The 16,841-nt window shown below is 42.8% G+C and overlaps 1 protein-coding gene and 1 pseudogene across 2 annotated transcripts in view; both read left to right on the top strand.

The window, feature by feature from the left end:
• The first annotated feature begins 4,142 nt into the window (after positions 1-4,142).
• The window catches only part of LMLN (leishmanolysin like peptidase), a 93,535-nt gene continuing 80,836 nt past the window's right edge, over positions 4,143-16,841 (top strand). The window contains exon 1 of one of the 2 annotated variants that reach the window (XM_066240691.1): positions 4,143-4,354. In XM_066240691.1, coding sequence (XP_066096788.1) covers positions 4,160-4,354 — 195 coding nt within the window. In that variant the 5' untranslated portion in view covers positions 4,143-4,159. The remainder of the gene's footprint in view (positions 4,355-16,841) is intronic. The other variant, XM_066240690.1, reaches the window with a different exon arrangement.
• LOC136312168 (nucleophosmin-like) lies at positions 6,290-15,847 on the top strand (annotated as a pseudogene).

Below are 16,841 nucleotides of genomic sequence, written 5' to 3'. Positions count from 1 at the left end.
CGGGGGCAACGCTCTGTCGCGACCAGAGCCACTCTAGCGCCTGGGGCAGAGGCCAAGGAGCCATCCCCAGCACCCGGGCCATCTTTGCTCCAATGGAGCCTTGCCTGCGGGAGGGGAAGAGAGAGAGGAAGGAGGGGGTGGGGTGTGGAGAAGCAAATGGGCGCTTCTCCTATGTACCCTGGCCGGGAATCGAACCCTGGTCCCCCGCATGCCAGGCCGACGCTCTACCGCTGAGCCAACCGGCCAGGGCCAAAGCTCAGTTTTTCATTGTGTTTGTGTTCTGGAAGAAGCAGAAGCTAAGAAATGGCTTGCTAAAATTGTTTTGGGGTGAGTTGTGAGAGACAAGTAGAGGATGTAGGAAGGAATTGGGTATTAAGCAGTAGCCAATCTAAGAAAGGTTTGCTTAGTTCAGTGGTGATCTAATTTTCTGCTGGAGGAGTCCATGTTTCACAGAAATGGGCTTGTATTTGTAACACCAGTCTCTTGACTATCAGCCATAGGGAAGTGTAACCCTCAAGGCAAACAAGGTGGATGCTGAAATGTAGTTTGAGGCCATTGGTCAATTGTGCTTTCTTAACCAGATCTAAGCAGTGTATTTCATGGCTACAAATTAGAATTTGGTTATTCGAACTAAAAGGAAATTGGAATATCTGGGGTCAAGAGCAGGAAGTGCCCATTTCAGACCTCCTTTGAGATTTCCCCCACAAAAAAAGCGAATACTAAAAGCTACTATTGGCAGTAGAGGATTTATCAGAACTCTTGGGGTAGTCAGGGGTAGAGGAAGTCCTTAGGGAGGTATTTGAGGAACCATTCAACTTGGTTATGTAATGTGACTAAAACCTATTGGGAATAACTGGAAAGTATCAAAAGCGAAAATGCCAGATTATTCAAGGTCTTATGTACTGTACTAGGGATTTTAGAATTACTGTTTTTGTATGTAATAGTGTCACTAAAAAACTTGATTGGCAGGGTTGACCAGATTCTTCCTTTAGAACCCAGTGGCATCCCAGCATAAATTGAAGGGAAACACAGGTAGGCTTTGTGGTCTTAACTGAGTTTTTTTGAGGACTGAAATAGAACAGATTTCATTAACGTTAACGCTATAAAAACCAAATGGAAACGAGTATTCAAGGGCAACATGTTCCCACCTTTGGTTGGTGGGTGGGTAATGCTTTTACAAAGTTGGCTAACCAGGAGGATGGGACTTTAATTTTTTTTTCAAGGGGTTGGGGAGTTGAGTTGGAGGAGACAATAGGATGCTCAGCTGTAAGTATGTCCAGGAAGGTAGATGGATATTCAGGTCTGGGTTAGTCATGTAAAGGAAAAGAAATCTCAAAGCCTGTTATCTGTGTAGAAGTCAAGTGAATGTATTGGAGTGGGATAGATGATGGTAGTAGTGCAATAGGGGTGAATAGACAAGAAGCGATAAGCAGTTGAGCAAAGGTGGGAAGAGAAAACAGACCTTAGGATGACTTTAAAAAATGCAGTAGCAAAGGATCCTTGCATGCAAATTCATCCTCTTTTCAACTGACATAATGCATCATTTGTAAATGAGGTTGCCTGTGTGTTTCTGTTCCCATAATGAAGTTTGGTCAGTGCAAAAGTACTCCTCAAGCCAAAATTATCATGAGATGAATCCTATATTTCACAGAAATGAGCTTTAATGGCCAGCAGCTTTTCTGCTAACCCAGTGAAACAACCTCTCTCCAATATGACTACAGTTAGAAGCAGGAACCTGAATACGACTGGTGTTTGTTGACAACACAATTTTTTGTGGCCTTGTGGAAAGAGCACTTTATTTTTTTAGCGCACAATTGAGCGAGATGAAGGGAGGGGCAGACAGGAAGGGAGAGATGAGAAGTATCAACTCTTCTTTGTGGCATCTTGGTCATTGATTGCTTTCTCATTTGTGCTTGATGGGGGTGGGGGGTTCCAGATGAGCCAGTGAGCTTGGGTCATGTCTGTGATCCCATGCTCAAGTTGGCAACCCTGTGCTCAAGCTAGTGAGCCTGCACTTAAGCCAGCAACTTCAGGGTTTTGAACCTGGGTCCTCAGTGTCCAAGGTCAATACTATCCACAGTACCACCGCCTGGTCGGGTTCACATGTTCTGAAAGTTATAAATTTGGTTTGGAATCCCAACTTCCACTAATTGGGGGATGAAAGACAAAGTACCTGATGAGTCTTTAATTGTAAAATGCCCCACCCCTGTATCATCTGAGTACATGCTCTTAAATGAAATATAAATTCTTAGGGATTTTATATTATTCCTATCCCTGCAATTGCTATGTAGTAATTCACAATATCCACTTCCTGTTGAATGGCTATTCTTGCTAAACACTTCCAATTACTAGTTTTAATTCTTTGTTTCATGGGCCATCAGAGATTTGTCCCAATTTTCAAAATTTTTTGTAGTTCCTCACTGCTCAGTTTTGAAGGTAATTTTCTTTCTTTCTTTTTTTTTTTTATTTTTCCAAAGTGAGAAGAGGGGTGGGAGGGGTGGCAGACAGACTCCTGCATGCGCCAGACTGGGATCTACCGGGCATGCCCACCAGGGGGCGATGCTCTGCTCATCTGAGGCATTGCTCCACTGCAACCGGAACCATCCTAGCGCCTGAGGCTGAGGCCGTGGAGCCATCCTCAGCGCCCTGGCCAACGTTGCTCCCATGGAGCCTTGGCTGCAGAAGGGAAGAGAGAGAGAGAGATAGAAAGGAGAGGGAGAAGGGGGGAAAAGGAGATGGGTGCTTCTCCTGTGGGCCCTGACCATGAATCAAACCTGGGACTTCCACAGGCAGGGCTACTACTGCTCTACCGCTGAGCCAACCAGTCAGGGCTGATGGTAATTTTCTTTTCCCTTTTTTTTTTTTTTTTTTTTTTTACAGAGACAGAGAGAGAGAGTCAGAGAGAGGGATAGACCGGGACAGACAGCAGACAGACAGGAACGGAGATGAGAAGCATCATTATTCGTTGCACATTGCAACACCTTAATTGTTCATTGATTGCCTTCTCATACGTGCCTTGACTGCGGGCCTTCAGCAGACCGAGTGACCCCTTGCTTGAGCCAGCGATTTTGGGTCCAAGCTGGTGAGCTTTGCTCAAACCAGATGAGCCCGCGCTCAAGCTGGCGACCTTGGGGTCTCGAACCTGAGTCTTCCACATCCCAGTCCGACGCTCTATCCACTGCGCCACCACCCAGTCAGGGCTGAAGGTAATTTTCTTGTCTTTTTTTTTTTAATTTTTATTTATTTATTTTTATTCATTTTAGAGAGGAGAGGGAGAGACAGAGAGAGAGAAGGGGGGGAGGACCTGGAAGCATCAACTCCCATATGTGCCTTGACCAGGCAAGCCCAGGGTTTTGAACCGGGGACCTCAGCATTTCCAGGTTGACGCTTTATCCACTGCGCCACCACAGGTCAGGTGGTAATTTTCTTAATGACAAGGCTCCACCTAATCTCTTACTGAGTTAATACAGTTGCAATTATTGTTTTATAAATAAGTTAAGGGACAGGGTTGAATAGGTAAGGACACATCATTGATATAGGAAATGACTAAGAAAATATAGGCTGCTCTGGCAAGGTAACACAATTGGTTAAGCATCCTCCCCAAGGTTGCATCTGTCAAGGTTGCAGGTTCCATCCACAGTCAGGCACATAGAAAAATGAACCAGTGAATGCATAAATAAGAACAACAAATTGATGTTTCTCCTCCAAAAATAAATAAAAAAGAAATGGGTCTACAACTGGTGACTGATAACTAAAAAAGAAAATTATATTCCATTCACCTTTTATACAGAGGCCTATACAGTACCATAAAAAAATTCTGCAGCTGTTTAAGCACTCTCACCTAGTGGGTGCTCATCTTTTCCATAGCTTTACTGAAAAACTGTATCAGTAAAAACCCACATAACCTCATACATGTTACCATCAACGCCACTTGTCTCATAGTACAACTCACGTGGGCTGCTAGAGGACATTTATTGGCTGGCTTTGCGCAATGAGACACGTCTCCTGTCCACGGTGAACTTCTTGCAGAGGACGCTAGCCAATCAAAAAGCAGCTTTTCGCGGCTGGCCCCCTCCACCTGCCCTGAGCGGTGAGGGGCGGGGCTGGCGCCAGGCGCGGAGGCGTCACGTACTCCATGGTAACGACGCTCATCCCAAAGATGGCGCCCGAATGGGGTGGAGGAGTGGATTTCTCGGGTTCAGGCCCGGGCCCGAGCCGGTGGCGATGGAGCGGTTCTTTGTGGGTCCGAGGTGTTCTACTCCTTTTGGGCGGGCTCCGAGCAAGCGCTACGTCTGTTCCTGTCTCCTTGGGCAGTTTCCCTCCCTGCCGGCATCACGTCCTCCCTGACACTGAGGTAGGGCGACGGAGGGGCGGGAGCGGGCCCTTTGATGGTAAAGTAATACGAAAGCAGTGGCATAGAGAGTGGTGATTGGAACAAAGTGTGCGGGAAGAGGAAGTGAAATTGGATCAAAGACTGAACTCTTAGAGGTCTGACTGGGACCTGCTATCAACTCCCTGCCTGCACTCTGCAAAGTGGCGGAGTTAGGCACTCAGAACACCCATCACTTTTCCTGTGCGGAGAGTAGTGTGAAGCAGCTAGTGCTAGAGTTGTGGATTTCATATTTGAGTATGTATCAGAATCACCTGAAGGGCTTGTTAAACCACAGATTGCTACCCAAATTCCACACTTTATGATTCATTAAGTCTGGGATGGGTCCCCAGTATTTGCAGTTCAAATTTCCAGAGGGTTGGTGATGCTATCTGTCCATTGACCACACTTTGGGAAACTCTGAACTAAAGGTTTGGAAGGAATTGATTGGAGAACCAAAGACATTGGACGGATATTGTGGGGGAGGGTGTGTGGAGACAAAAAATCAGGTTTATTTTCAAGTTACCTCATCACGTTGCTTGCTTTTCTCTCTTCTCTTGTCCTGTAAGTGCGTCCTTTCACACCATTTTTCTTCCTATTTTTTTTATTTTAATTAATTTATAGGGAGAGCTGAAGGAAGAGAGAAACAGAAACATCGATTTGTTGTCCCACTCAATTATGCGTGATTGATTAAAAAATTTTTTTTTAATTTATTGATTTCAGTGAGAGGAAGGAAGAGAGAGAGAGTGAGAGAGAGAGAGATGGAGAGAGAGAGAGACAGGAACATCAAGCTGTTCCTGTATGTGCCTTGATTGGGGATCGAACCAGCAACCTCTGTGCTTTGAAACAATGCTCTAACCAATCGAGCTTTCCACCCAGGGCAGTGATTGATTCTTGTATGTGCTCTGAGCAGGAATTAAACCTGCAACTATGGTATGTGAGGAGGATGCTCTAACCAACTGGGCTACCTGGCCAGGATCCCTGGCTAAATTCTTTCAGTCTCAGTTTAAGTTTCCTTATCTCAAGACAGCCTGTTGAAACCACCCCAGCTAGAATGCTCTTTTCATTTCTTGCCAGTCTTATGCTGTTATATTATGCTGGCTTATTTTTCAGGCAAGTCTCTCCTTTGTAGTTAAATTGTAAGGTTCCTTAGAATAAAGTTCAGGTTTATGCTTTGATTTCTCCACAGTACTTAACTCAAAGGGAGGGCCCACAACAATCACTTTTTTTTTTTTTTTTTTTGTATTTTTCTGAAGTTGGAAACGGGGAGGCAGACAGAGTCCCGCATGCGCCCGACTGGGATCCACTCGGCACGCCCACGAGGGGGCGATGCTCTGCCCCTCTGGGGCGTTGCTCTGTTACAACCAGAGTCATTCTAGCGCCTGAGGCAGAGGCCACAGAGCCATCCTCAGCCTCCGGGCCAACTTTGCTCCAATGGAGCCTTGGCTATGGGAGGGGAAGAGAGAGACAGAGAGGAAGGAGAGGGGGAAGGGTGGAGAAGCAGATGGGTGCTTCTCCTGTGTGCCCTGGCCGGGAATTGAACCCAGGACTCCTGCACACCAGGCCAACACTCTACCACTGAGCCAACCAGCCAGGGAACAATCACTATTCTTTAAGGAAAGGAGACACAGTACCTGAGGCAAGGCTGCATGTTGAGATTGGTTTTACTACTTTATCAAGAAATAGTAACCTAGAAAATTTCAATTTAGCTCAGAAATCTTAAGAACATTTATTTTTGTGGTAATTTACAAAAATTTCTATGCATACTGTTCAACCAATATGTCCCAAAATATTAAGTTGGGGTTTGTAGTGGTATTACAGTCTTTATCATGACACTGCACTTTGGCTTGTTTTATTTTATTTAGTACCTTAGCAACTTTTAACTTTATAATACATTATTGTTGTCCATAATCACTAACTATGCGGTGCGTTAGATCATCAGGACTTATTTATCTACTGGTTGCAAGTTTATTCCCTTAAGTATATCCCCCCACCTCTCTGATAAATTATTTTTTATAAAACATTCCCACAAAGCCCTGTACTTCTCTATTTCAATTTAGATTAAAATAAAAGGAAGTAATTCAAAGACCTGCAAAATTTCTGCTAGAAGGAAACTTAATAGATTTTTTATTTTAGTGGTTGTTGCCAGTGAATAAATCTCTCACTTATATTTGAACATCTCCATGAATAGTGGAATTATCTCCAGAGACAGCCCCTGTGTTTTTTGGAGATTAGCATTGTTCAAGTTTTTCTTTTTGTAAGAGCTGAAAACTCTGAAACTTCTATTTCTCCCTCCTCCATTTCTATTAGTGATAGTGCTTCAGATATTAAAAGCAAGCTATTAAGTTCTTGAGAGTTCTCATCCCTAATAAATTTTTCCTACTTGATAGAGTATGTAATAGCAAGCCCTTTTAACCATTTGCTTTGCTTTAACCTAAACACAAAGCATAGGCAAAACATTGTAGTTAAATGCCATAGGAAATGACAGTAACTTTTCTTGGTGTTGGGGAACTACAAAACATTTTGATTCATTTAACTTGTTCTCAGTTAAAACCTCTATTGTTTGTTTTCACTTTTTTTTTTTTTTTCATTTTTTCATTTTTCTGAAGCTGGAAACGGGGAGAGACAGTCAGACAGACTCCCGCATGCGCCCGACCGGGATCCACCCGGCACGCCCACCAGGGGCGATGCTCTGCCCACCAGGGGGCGATGCTCTGCCCATCCTGGGCATCGCCATATTGCGACCAGAGCCACTCTAGCGCCTGAGGCAGAGGCCACAGAGCCATCCCCAGCGCCCGGGCCATCTCTGCTCCAATGGAGCCTTGGCTGCGGGAGGAGAAGAGAGAGACAGAGAGGAAAGCGCGGCGGAGAGGTGGAGAAGCAAATGGGCGCTTCTCCTGTGTGCCCTGGCCGGGAATCGAACCCGGGTCCTCCGCACGCTAGGCCGACGCTCTACCGCTGAGCCAACCGGCCAGGGCTTGTTTTTACTTTTTATTATATACAGTAAATTAAAATAAAACCAAAAACAATATTATAATGAACTCCCATGGACTCATCACCCAGCTTTAACACCTATCAATATTATGTCATTCTTGTTTTAAGTACTTCTTACCCATTTCCCATTCTTCCACTTGTTACTTTGAAAAGTTTGGGGGATATTTACATATATTGAAATACAGCAGATGCAGTCATGTACATCCATGTAAAACTCACATCCCAATCACCATGTAGAAAATTTCCATGTCTTCAGAAAGTTCCCTCCTGTCCTGTACCAATCAGTCTCCCATCCACCCCAGGCAATTGTGATTTTTATTTTAGATTGGATTTTGATTTTATAATAGATTAGTTTTACCTGTTCTAGAACTTGGTTTGCATAAATGGAGGTATATACTATTACATGGTAGATTATATTGAATTTTCTAATAGCAAATCAACCTAGTATTTTTGGGATAGACCCTTCTTGGTCATGATGTATTATCCTCTTTATATAACTCAAAATTCAACTTGCTGATAGATTGTTAAGGACTCTTGTATCGGTGTTTATGAGTAATGTTAGTTTATAATTTCCTTTCTTAGTTTTTGTTAGTTTTTGATATCAGAATTATACTGGCCCCACAGAATGAGTTGGGAAATGTTCCATCCTCTTATATTTTCTAAAAGAGTTTGTATTACATTGAAATCATTTCTTCCTTTAATGTCGGATATAATTCATAACTGAAACCACATGGGCTTGGAGTTTTCTTGTAGAGAGTTTTGTTCTTTTTTATAAATGTGTGTAGCAGTAGTTTTTTGTTGTTGTTGTTTAGATTTTATTTATTGTACAGAGAGAGAAGGGGAGTAGTGAGACATATCAACTTATAGTTGCTTCACTTTAGTTGTTCACTGATTGCTTCTCATATGTGCCTTGACCAGCAAGACCAGGGTTTCAAACCAGTGACCTCAGTATTCCAGGTTAACACTTTATCCACTGTGCCACCACAGGTCAGGTGAGAGTTTTAAAATACCTTCATTGAGCTATAATTTATATACTCTGCCATAAATTCACCCACTTAAATATACTATTCAGTGATTTTTAGTAAGTTTACAAGGTTGCTGACAACCATCACCTCAATCCAATTTTAGAACATTTCCACCACTCCAAAGATCCTTTGTGCACATTTATTGTCAACCCATATTTTCAAGCAACCACTATATAGGAAGGTTTAGATAAATTCAATTTCTCTGATACAAGTCTGTTCATCTTTTCATTTTGATCTTGTCAGTCTGAGTAACTTGTATATTTCAAGGACTTCATTTCATCTGAACTGTTAAATTTATTGGCATAAAGTTGTTCATAATTTATCCTTTTGGGTGAAGAAAGTAAGAAGTTACAAAATAGTCATGAAAATGTAAAATAAAGCATAGGGAATATAGTCAGTAATATTCTAATAACTATGTATGGTGCTAGGTGGATACTAAAATTACCAGGGGAATCACTTCACAAATTATATAATTGGCTAAGCACTATGGTGAACACCTGAAACAATTTTTTAAATTATCTTTTGGTGTCAATAGAATCTGGAGTGATGTCTACTCTTTCATTTCTAATGTGGTAATTGGTGTTTATTCTATTTTATCTTAGTCCAGTCTTGCTTTTTAGATTTTATTTATTCATTTTTATAGAGAGAGGAGTGAGAGAGATAGAGAGAGAGAGAGAGAGAGAGAGAGAGAGAGAAGGGAGGCAGTAGCAGGAGGCATCAACTCCCGTGACCAGGCAAACCTGGGGTTTCAAACTGGCGACCTCAGCGTTCCAGATCAACACTTTATCCACTGTGCCACCACAGGTCAGGCAGGGGTTTATTAATTTTATTGTTATAATAACCAGCTGTTGGCTTTAGTAATTTTCTTTAATGATTGTTTTTATTGTTTTCTGTTCTTTATTATTTCCTCTTTCTACTTATTGTGGATTTACTCTGTTCATACTATTAGGTGGAAACTTAGAATATTGTTTTAGAGCCTTTTTCCAGTGGTTTTTTTTAAAATTGAATTTATTGGGGTGGCTTTTTTCTTTCAAATATAAATGTTGAAAGATATAAATTTTGCTGTAAGTATGTACAACTTTAGCTGTACCAAACAGGTTTTGACAGATATTTTAATTATTGTTTAGTTCAAAATGTTTTTATTTTCCCTGGTAATTTCTTCTTTGATCCATGGGTTATTAAATACGTTTAAAATATTATTTCTAAATATTTGGTCCTTTTCTATATACTTTATGATTTCTAATTTAGAGACTATCATCTGTAGGATTTCAGTACTTTGACATTTGAGATTGTTTTATTTATACTTCAGCACATGCTTTATCCTGTTTAACTTTACATGTGTACTTGTAAAGGATATATATATATATACACTATAGTTATTGAGTGTAGATTTCTGTACATGTCAATAAGGTGTGGTGTTGATACTGTACTTTAGATTGCTTATATTCTTACAAGTTTTTGCCTAATTTTTAGATTCTTAAAATTTTCTTAAGATTGTAAATTTGTCTTTCTTTGGTTCTGTCAGATTTTGCTTCATGGATTTTGAATTTGTTATTAGATGGATTCATATTTATTATTTTGTCTTTCTTATATATTAACCTTGTCTACTTATATCAATTTTCATTGTAAAATTTTACTCCATCTTGAAGTCTGTTTTGTCTGATGTTAATGTAGCCATTTCAGCTTGCTTATAATTAGAGCTTACATAATATATATCTTTCCATTCTTTTACATTTAATCTTCTGTATTGTGTGTGTTTGCTTTAGGGATTGCAATATGTATCTTTTGTTTATTACAGATATTTAATGTTGATTTTGCCTTACCACAATGATTAGGACATCCAATATGATGTTGAATAAGAATGTTAAGAGTAAACATCCTTGCATTGTTCCTGATCTTCAGGGGAAAGCATTTAGTCTTCCACTTTTAAGAATATTAGTTGTACCTTGGCTGGTTAGCTCAGTGGCAGAGCGTCAGCCTGGAGTGCAGGAGTCCCGGGTTCGATTCCCGGCCAGGGCACACAGGAGAAGCGCCCATCTGCTTCTCTACTCCTCCCCCTCTCCTTCCTCTCTGTCTCTCTCTTCCCTTCCCGCAGCCAAGGCTCCATTGGAGCAAAAGTTTGCCCGGGCACTGAGGATGGCTCTGTGGCCTCTGCCTCAGGCGCTAGAATGGCTCTGATTGCAGCAGAGCGACGCCCCAGATGGGCAGAGCATCGCCCCCTGGTGGGCAAGCCGGGTGGATCCCGGTCAAGTGCATGCGGGAGTCTGTCTGACTGCCTCCCCGTTTCCAACTTCAGAAAAATGCAAAAAAAAAAAAGAATATTAGTTGTAGCCTGACCAGGTGGTGGTGCATGAATAGAGTGTCAGACTGGGAAGCAGAGGACCCATGGTCGAAATCCGAGGTGGCCAGCCTGAGCATCGGCTTATCTGGCTTGAGCATGGGCTCACCAGCTGGAGCGTGAGGTCACTGTCTTGAGCGTGGGATCATAGACATGACCCCAAGGTCGCTGGCTTGAGCAGCGGGTCAATTGCTCTGCTGTAGCCCCGTGGTCAAGGCACATGTGAGAAAGCAATTGATGAACAACTAAGGTGCCGCAGTGAAGAATTGATGCTTCTCATCTCTCTCCCTTCCTGTCTGTCTGTCCCGATCTGTCCCTCTCTGTCTCTCTCGGTCTCTGTAAAAAAAAAAAAAGAATATTACTTATAGCCTGACCAGTGGTGGCAGTCAACCTGGAAGGCTGAGGTCAACAGTTTGAAACACCAGGCTTCCTCGGTCAAGGCACATCGAGAAGCAGCTATAGTTGATGTTTCCCACTCCTCCCACCACCCCCTTGCCTTTCTCTCTCTCTTGTTTCTAAAAAAAAAAAAAAAATGGGGGTATTAGTTATAGATTTTTTTGTAGATATGCTTTATTAGGTTAAGAAAATTTCCTGATATTTCTAGTGCGCCGATAATTTTTATCTTGAATGGATGTTGAATTTTATTTAATGTCTTTTCTGCATCAATTAATATAATCATATAGCTTTTTTTCTTTACTATATTCATATTGTGAATTACATTGATTATTTTTTGTATTTTTCTGAAGTTGGAAACAGGAGGCAGTTAGATAGACTCCCGCATGCGCCTGACCGGGATCCACCTGGCACGCCCACCAGGGGGCAATGCTCTGCCCATCTGGGGTGTCGCTCTGTTGCAACCAGAGCCATTCTAGCGCCTGAAGCAGAGGCCACAGAGCCATCCTCAGCGCCCGGGCCATCTTTGCTCCAATGGAGCCTTGGCTGTGGGAGGGGAAGAGAGAGACAGAGAGGAAGGAGAGGGGAGGGGTGGAGAAGCAGATGGGCGCTTCTCTTGTGTGCCCTGGCCGGGAATCGAACCCGGGACTCCTGCACGCCAGGCCGATGCTCTACCACTGAGCCAACCGGCCAGGGCGTGATTATTTTTTGATGAACTAGTCTTGTATTCCTGAGCTAAAACCCCACTTGGTCATGATGTAGTAACCCTTTTTACATTTTGCTGGATTTGATCTGCTAATATTTTGTTGGTGCTTTTGCAGACATATTCATGAGGTATATTGATCTGTGGTTTATTTGTATTTTTTCCTTCAGTAACTCTGTTGGGTTTGGTATTAGGGTAATGCTGGCCTCATAGAATAAGTAGAAAAATATTCCTGCCACTTCTAATTTTTTTTTTTTTTTTTTTACAGAGACAGTCAGAGAGAGGGACAGACAGGAATGGAGAGATGAGAAGCATCAATCATCAGCCCTTTGTTGTGCGTTGCAACACCTTAGTTGTTCATCGATTGCTCTCTCACATGTGCCTTGACCGCGGGCCTTCAGCAGACCGAGCAACCCCTCGCTAGAGCCAGCGACCTTGGGTCCAAGCTGATAGCTTTTGCTCAAACCAGATGAGCCCGCGTTCAAGCTGGCGACTTCAGGGTCTCAAACCTGGGTCCTCTGCATCTGAGTCTGACACTCTATCCACTGCACCACCGCCTGGTCAGGCCCTTCCACTTCTAATTTTAGGAATAATTTGCAAGCATTCAGTATTGTTTCTTCTTTAAATTTTTAGTATAATTCATGAATGAAGCCATCTCAGCCTGGAATTTTCTTTGAGAATTGTAAACTATGAAGTCAATTTCTTTAATAGCCTGACCAGGCGGTGGCGCAGTGGATAGAGCATCGGACGGGATGCGGAGGACCCAGGTTCGAGACCCCAAGGTTGCCAGCTTGAGCACGGGCTCATCTGGTTTGAGCAAAAAGCTCACCAGCTTGGACCCAAGGTCGCTGGCTTGAGCAAGGGGTTACTTGGTCTGCCAGAGCCCCTCGATCAAGGCACATATGAGAAAGCAAACAGTGAACAACTAAAGTGCCACAACGAAAAACTGATAATTGATGCTTCTCATCTCTCTCCCTTCCTGTCTGTCCCTATCTATCCCTCTCTCTGTCTCTCTCTCTCTGTCTCTGTAAAATAAAAATAAAAAAAATTTTTTAATAGATACTAGACTATTTAGGTTATCTATTTCTTCTTGATTTTGTTTTGGTAAGTTAAGTCTTTCTTTCAAAGAATTTCCTTTTACTGAGGTTGTCAAATTTATGGACATAAAGTTTTTCTTAAAATTTCCTTTTGAACATGACCAGGCAGTGGCCCAGTGGATAGAGCATCGGACTGGACACAGAGGACCCAGGTTTGAAACCTTGAGGTCGCTGGCTTGAGCACAGGCTCACCAGCTTGAGCACGGGGTCACTGGCTTGAGCGTGGGATTGTTAGACATGACCCCATGGTCACAAGCTTGAGCCCAAAGGTCACTGGCTTGAAGCCCAAGGTCGCTGGCTTGAGCAGCGGGTCACTTGCTCTGCTGTAGCCTCCCCCCCCCCCCCCCGTCAAGGCACATATGAGAAAGCAATCATTGAACAACTAAGATGCCGCAACAAAGAATTGATGCTTCTCATCTCTCTCCCTTCCTGTCTGTCTGTCCCAATCTGTCCCTCTCTCTGACTCTGTCAAAAAAAAAAATTCCTTTTGATCATTTAAATGTCTGTGAAGGGTTCTGGTACCAATTCTGATGTGTGGGGTTTTTCCAAATACCACCAAGCAACTGGGTGTCTTAAAATTCAACTCAATTCTGATACTATCTACCTAGAGATAACATCAAATTCCAGAAGTTATGGGTTTGTAAGACTCCTTCCACCCACCCACCCGCCCTCCTTTATTTCAGACATCAATCTCAAGTCCAGGTTGTCACCTGAGCTTTTGACCTAATGGCTATAGATTGGTTGTTTTAGCCCTGGTGCAATTCCATCATATGCATCTGTTCTGAGGAACAGTAGATGTTTATCTCTTTATACCTTCTTTCTTCAATTAAGGTGTGCTACCACCCCATGGAAGAATAAGTGGACATTGCTGTTGAGCCCTCTGAGACCCCAGAACTATCTTTGTGGTTGTGAACTAAAGGCCAACAAAGATTATCACTTTAAGGTGGATAATGGCCTTCTCTCCTTTCTTTTTTTTTTTTTTTCAGAGACAGAGAGAGAATCAGAGAGAGGGATAGACAGGGACAGACAGACAGGAACGGAGAAGCATCGATCATTAGTTTTTCGTTGCGCATTGCGACACCTAAGTTGTTCATTGATTGCTTTCTCATATATGCCTTGACCATGGGCCTTCAGCAGACCGAGTAACCCTTGCTTGAGCCAGCGACCTTGGGTCCAAGCTGGTGAGCTTTGCTCAAACCAAATGAGCCCGTGCTCAAGCCGGCAACCTCAGGGTCTCAAACCTGGGTCCTCTGCATCCCAGTCTGATGCTCTATCCACTGCACCACCACCTGGTCAAGCTCTCCTTTCATATAACACTTAAGGTGGATAATGAAATAAGAACCCATTATCTTTACCAGTGATTAGTTTAGGGGCCAGTGCAAAGGATGGATTATACATTGTTGAAGCAGAGCCAATGAATTATGAAGGCAGTCCAGTTAAAGTAACACTGGCGACTTCGAAAATGTCGGTACAGCCAATGATTTCCTCGGTGGCTTTAAAACACCACCACCTGTGGTCTTACGGTTGAAGTGTGGTTCAAGGCCTGTGCATATAATGGACAGCACTTAGTAGCTGTGAAGCAAAATGCAAAGTCAGAAGAGGAGAATGGGAAACTCCTCAATATGCCTGGAAGAGGTAGCATGTTTCCACAGAAACAAGTGAAACTTGCTGTTGATGGAGAGGACAAAGATGGAATGATAATAATGATGATGATTTTGAGGATGAGGAAGCTGAAGGAAAATTCCAGTAAAAAAACCTAGCCCTGGCTATTGGTTCAGTAGATAGAACGTTGGCCCAGCATATGGATGTCCCAGGTTCGATTCCCCGTCAGGGCACACAGGAGAAGTGACCATCTGCTTCTCCCCTCCCCTTTTCTCCCCTTTCCACTCCTGGAGCCAGTGGCTTGATGGGTTTGACCATGGCCCTGGGTGCTAAGGATAGCTCTGTTGGAACACATCAGCCTCAGGTGCTAAAAATAACTCATATTTGAGTATTGGCCCCAGATGGGGGTGCCAGGTGGATCCTGGTGCTGTGGCGCATGCAGGAATTTACATCAGTATCTCCCCTTCTCTCACATAAGAAAGAAAAAAGAGAAAATAAAATAAATCAATAGGAGCCCTGACCGGGTAGCTAGGTTGGTTGGAGTGTTGTCCTGTTGTACCAAGGTTGCAGGTTCAATCCCCAGTCAGGGCACAAAAGGAATCAAACAATGAATGCATGGATAAGTGGAACAACAAATCAATGTTTTTCTCTCTGAAATCAATAAAAATTAAAAAAAAGAAATCTACATGAGATACTCCTGTCAAAGATGCACAAAAATCAAACCAGAATGGAAAAAACTCAAAACCATCAACACCAAGATCAAAAGGTCAAGAATCTACCTGAGCAGTGGTGGCGCAGTGGATAATGCATCAACCCTGAGCTGAGGTCGCAGGTTTCAAATCCTGAGGTTGCTGGCTCTGACCATGGGCTTGCAGCACAGGGTCACTGGCTTGAATGGTGGATTGTCCACACGATCCCAAAGCTTGCTAGCAGCCCAAAGGTCACTGGTATGAAAAGCCCAAGGTTGCTGGCTTGAGCAAGGGGACACTGGCTCAGTTCCAGTTAAGGCACGGATAAGAAGCTAACAACGTACAAGTAAAGTGAAAGCAACCATAAGTTGATGCTTCTCTCTTTCTCTCAAAAATAACCCAAAAGGTCAAGAATCCTTTGAAAAAAACAGGAAAAAACTCATAAAACACCAGCAGGACTTAGTTCTGTAGAAAATATTAAAGCAAAAATGCAAGCAAGTATAGGAAAAGGGTGGTTCTCTTTTCAAAGTGGAAGCCAAATTCACCAGTTTTGTGAAGAATTGCTTCTAGGTGACTGACCAGGAGGCTGTAAGATCCCTAGCAGTGGAGGAAGTCCTTTGAGAAAGTAGTTTGTTAATTTTTCCCATCTTACTTCATTTCTGTAACAGTTGCTGTCTGGCTGTCTTTATAATGCAGAGTGAGAACTTTTCCTACTGTGTCTGATAAATGTTGTGCTATTCAAAATACCTGCTTGGTTGTTTTTATTTATTTATATATTTTTTATTGATTTTAGCGAGAGAGGAAGGAAGAGAGAGAGAGAGAGAGACAGGAACATAGATCTGTTCCTGTGTGTGCCCTGACCAGGGACTGACCCAGCAACCTCTGTGCTTCAGGATGATGCTTTAACCAACTGAGCTATCCAGCCAGAGCCCTGCTTAGTTTTTAAAGATAAAACTTCACCCTTTGCTTGGTTTTTAAGTATTTATGGAATGTTATGATAGGATATAGTAGTAGTGTTGGTTGGACAGATGGAAATGGCAAGGAGACAAAAATATACATGTGAAATAAACTTAGAATTTTATTTACTTATTTTTGAGAGAGAGAGAGAGAGACAGGAACAGAGATGAGAAGCATCAACTTGTAGTTGCGGCACCTTAGTTGTTCATTGATTGATTTCTCTTATGTGCCCTGACCAGGGTGGGCTCCAGCTAGGCCAGTAACCCCTTGCTCAAGCCAATGACCTTGGGCTTAAGCCAGCGACCTGAGGCTTCCAGCCAGTGACCTTGGGCTCAAACCAGTGACAATGGGGTCATGTCTGTGGTCCCACGCTCAAACTGGATGAGTCCACACTCAAGCCAGTGACTTCTGGGTTTTGAACCTGTGACCTCAGCATTCCGGGTAGATGCTCTATCCCCTGCGCCACCACTGGTCAGGCAAACACAGATCTTTTTACTGTGTCCATAGTTTTGCTTTTTCTAGAATGTTGTATAATTGGACTCAAACAGTGTGTAGTCCTTTTTCTTTTTCTTTTTTTTTTTTTGTAACAGAGAGACAGATAGGGACAGACAGACAGGAAGAGAGAGAGATGAGAAACATCAATTCTTAGTTGTGTTACCTTAGTTGTTCATTGA

Source organism: Saccopteryx bilineata, chromosome 8, assembly GCF_036850765.1.
Source record: "Saccopteryx bilineata isolate mSacBil1 chromosome 8, mSacBil1_pri_phased_curated, whole genome shotgun sequence".
NCBI lineage: Eukaryota > Metazoa > Chordata > Mammalia > Chiroptera > Emballonuridae > Saccopteryx > Saccopteryx bilineata.
Note: the sequence above shows the minus strand (reverse complement) of the source record. Positions and strands in the feature narration are given on the sequence as shown.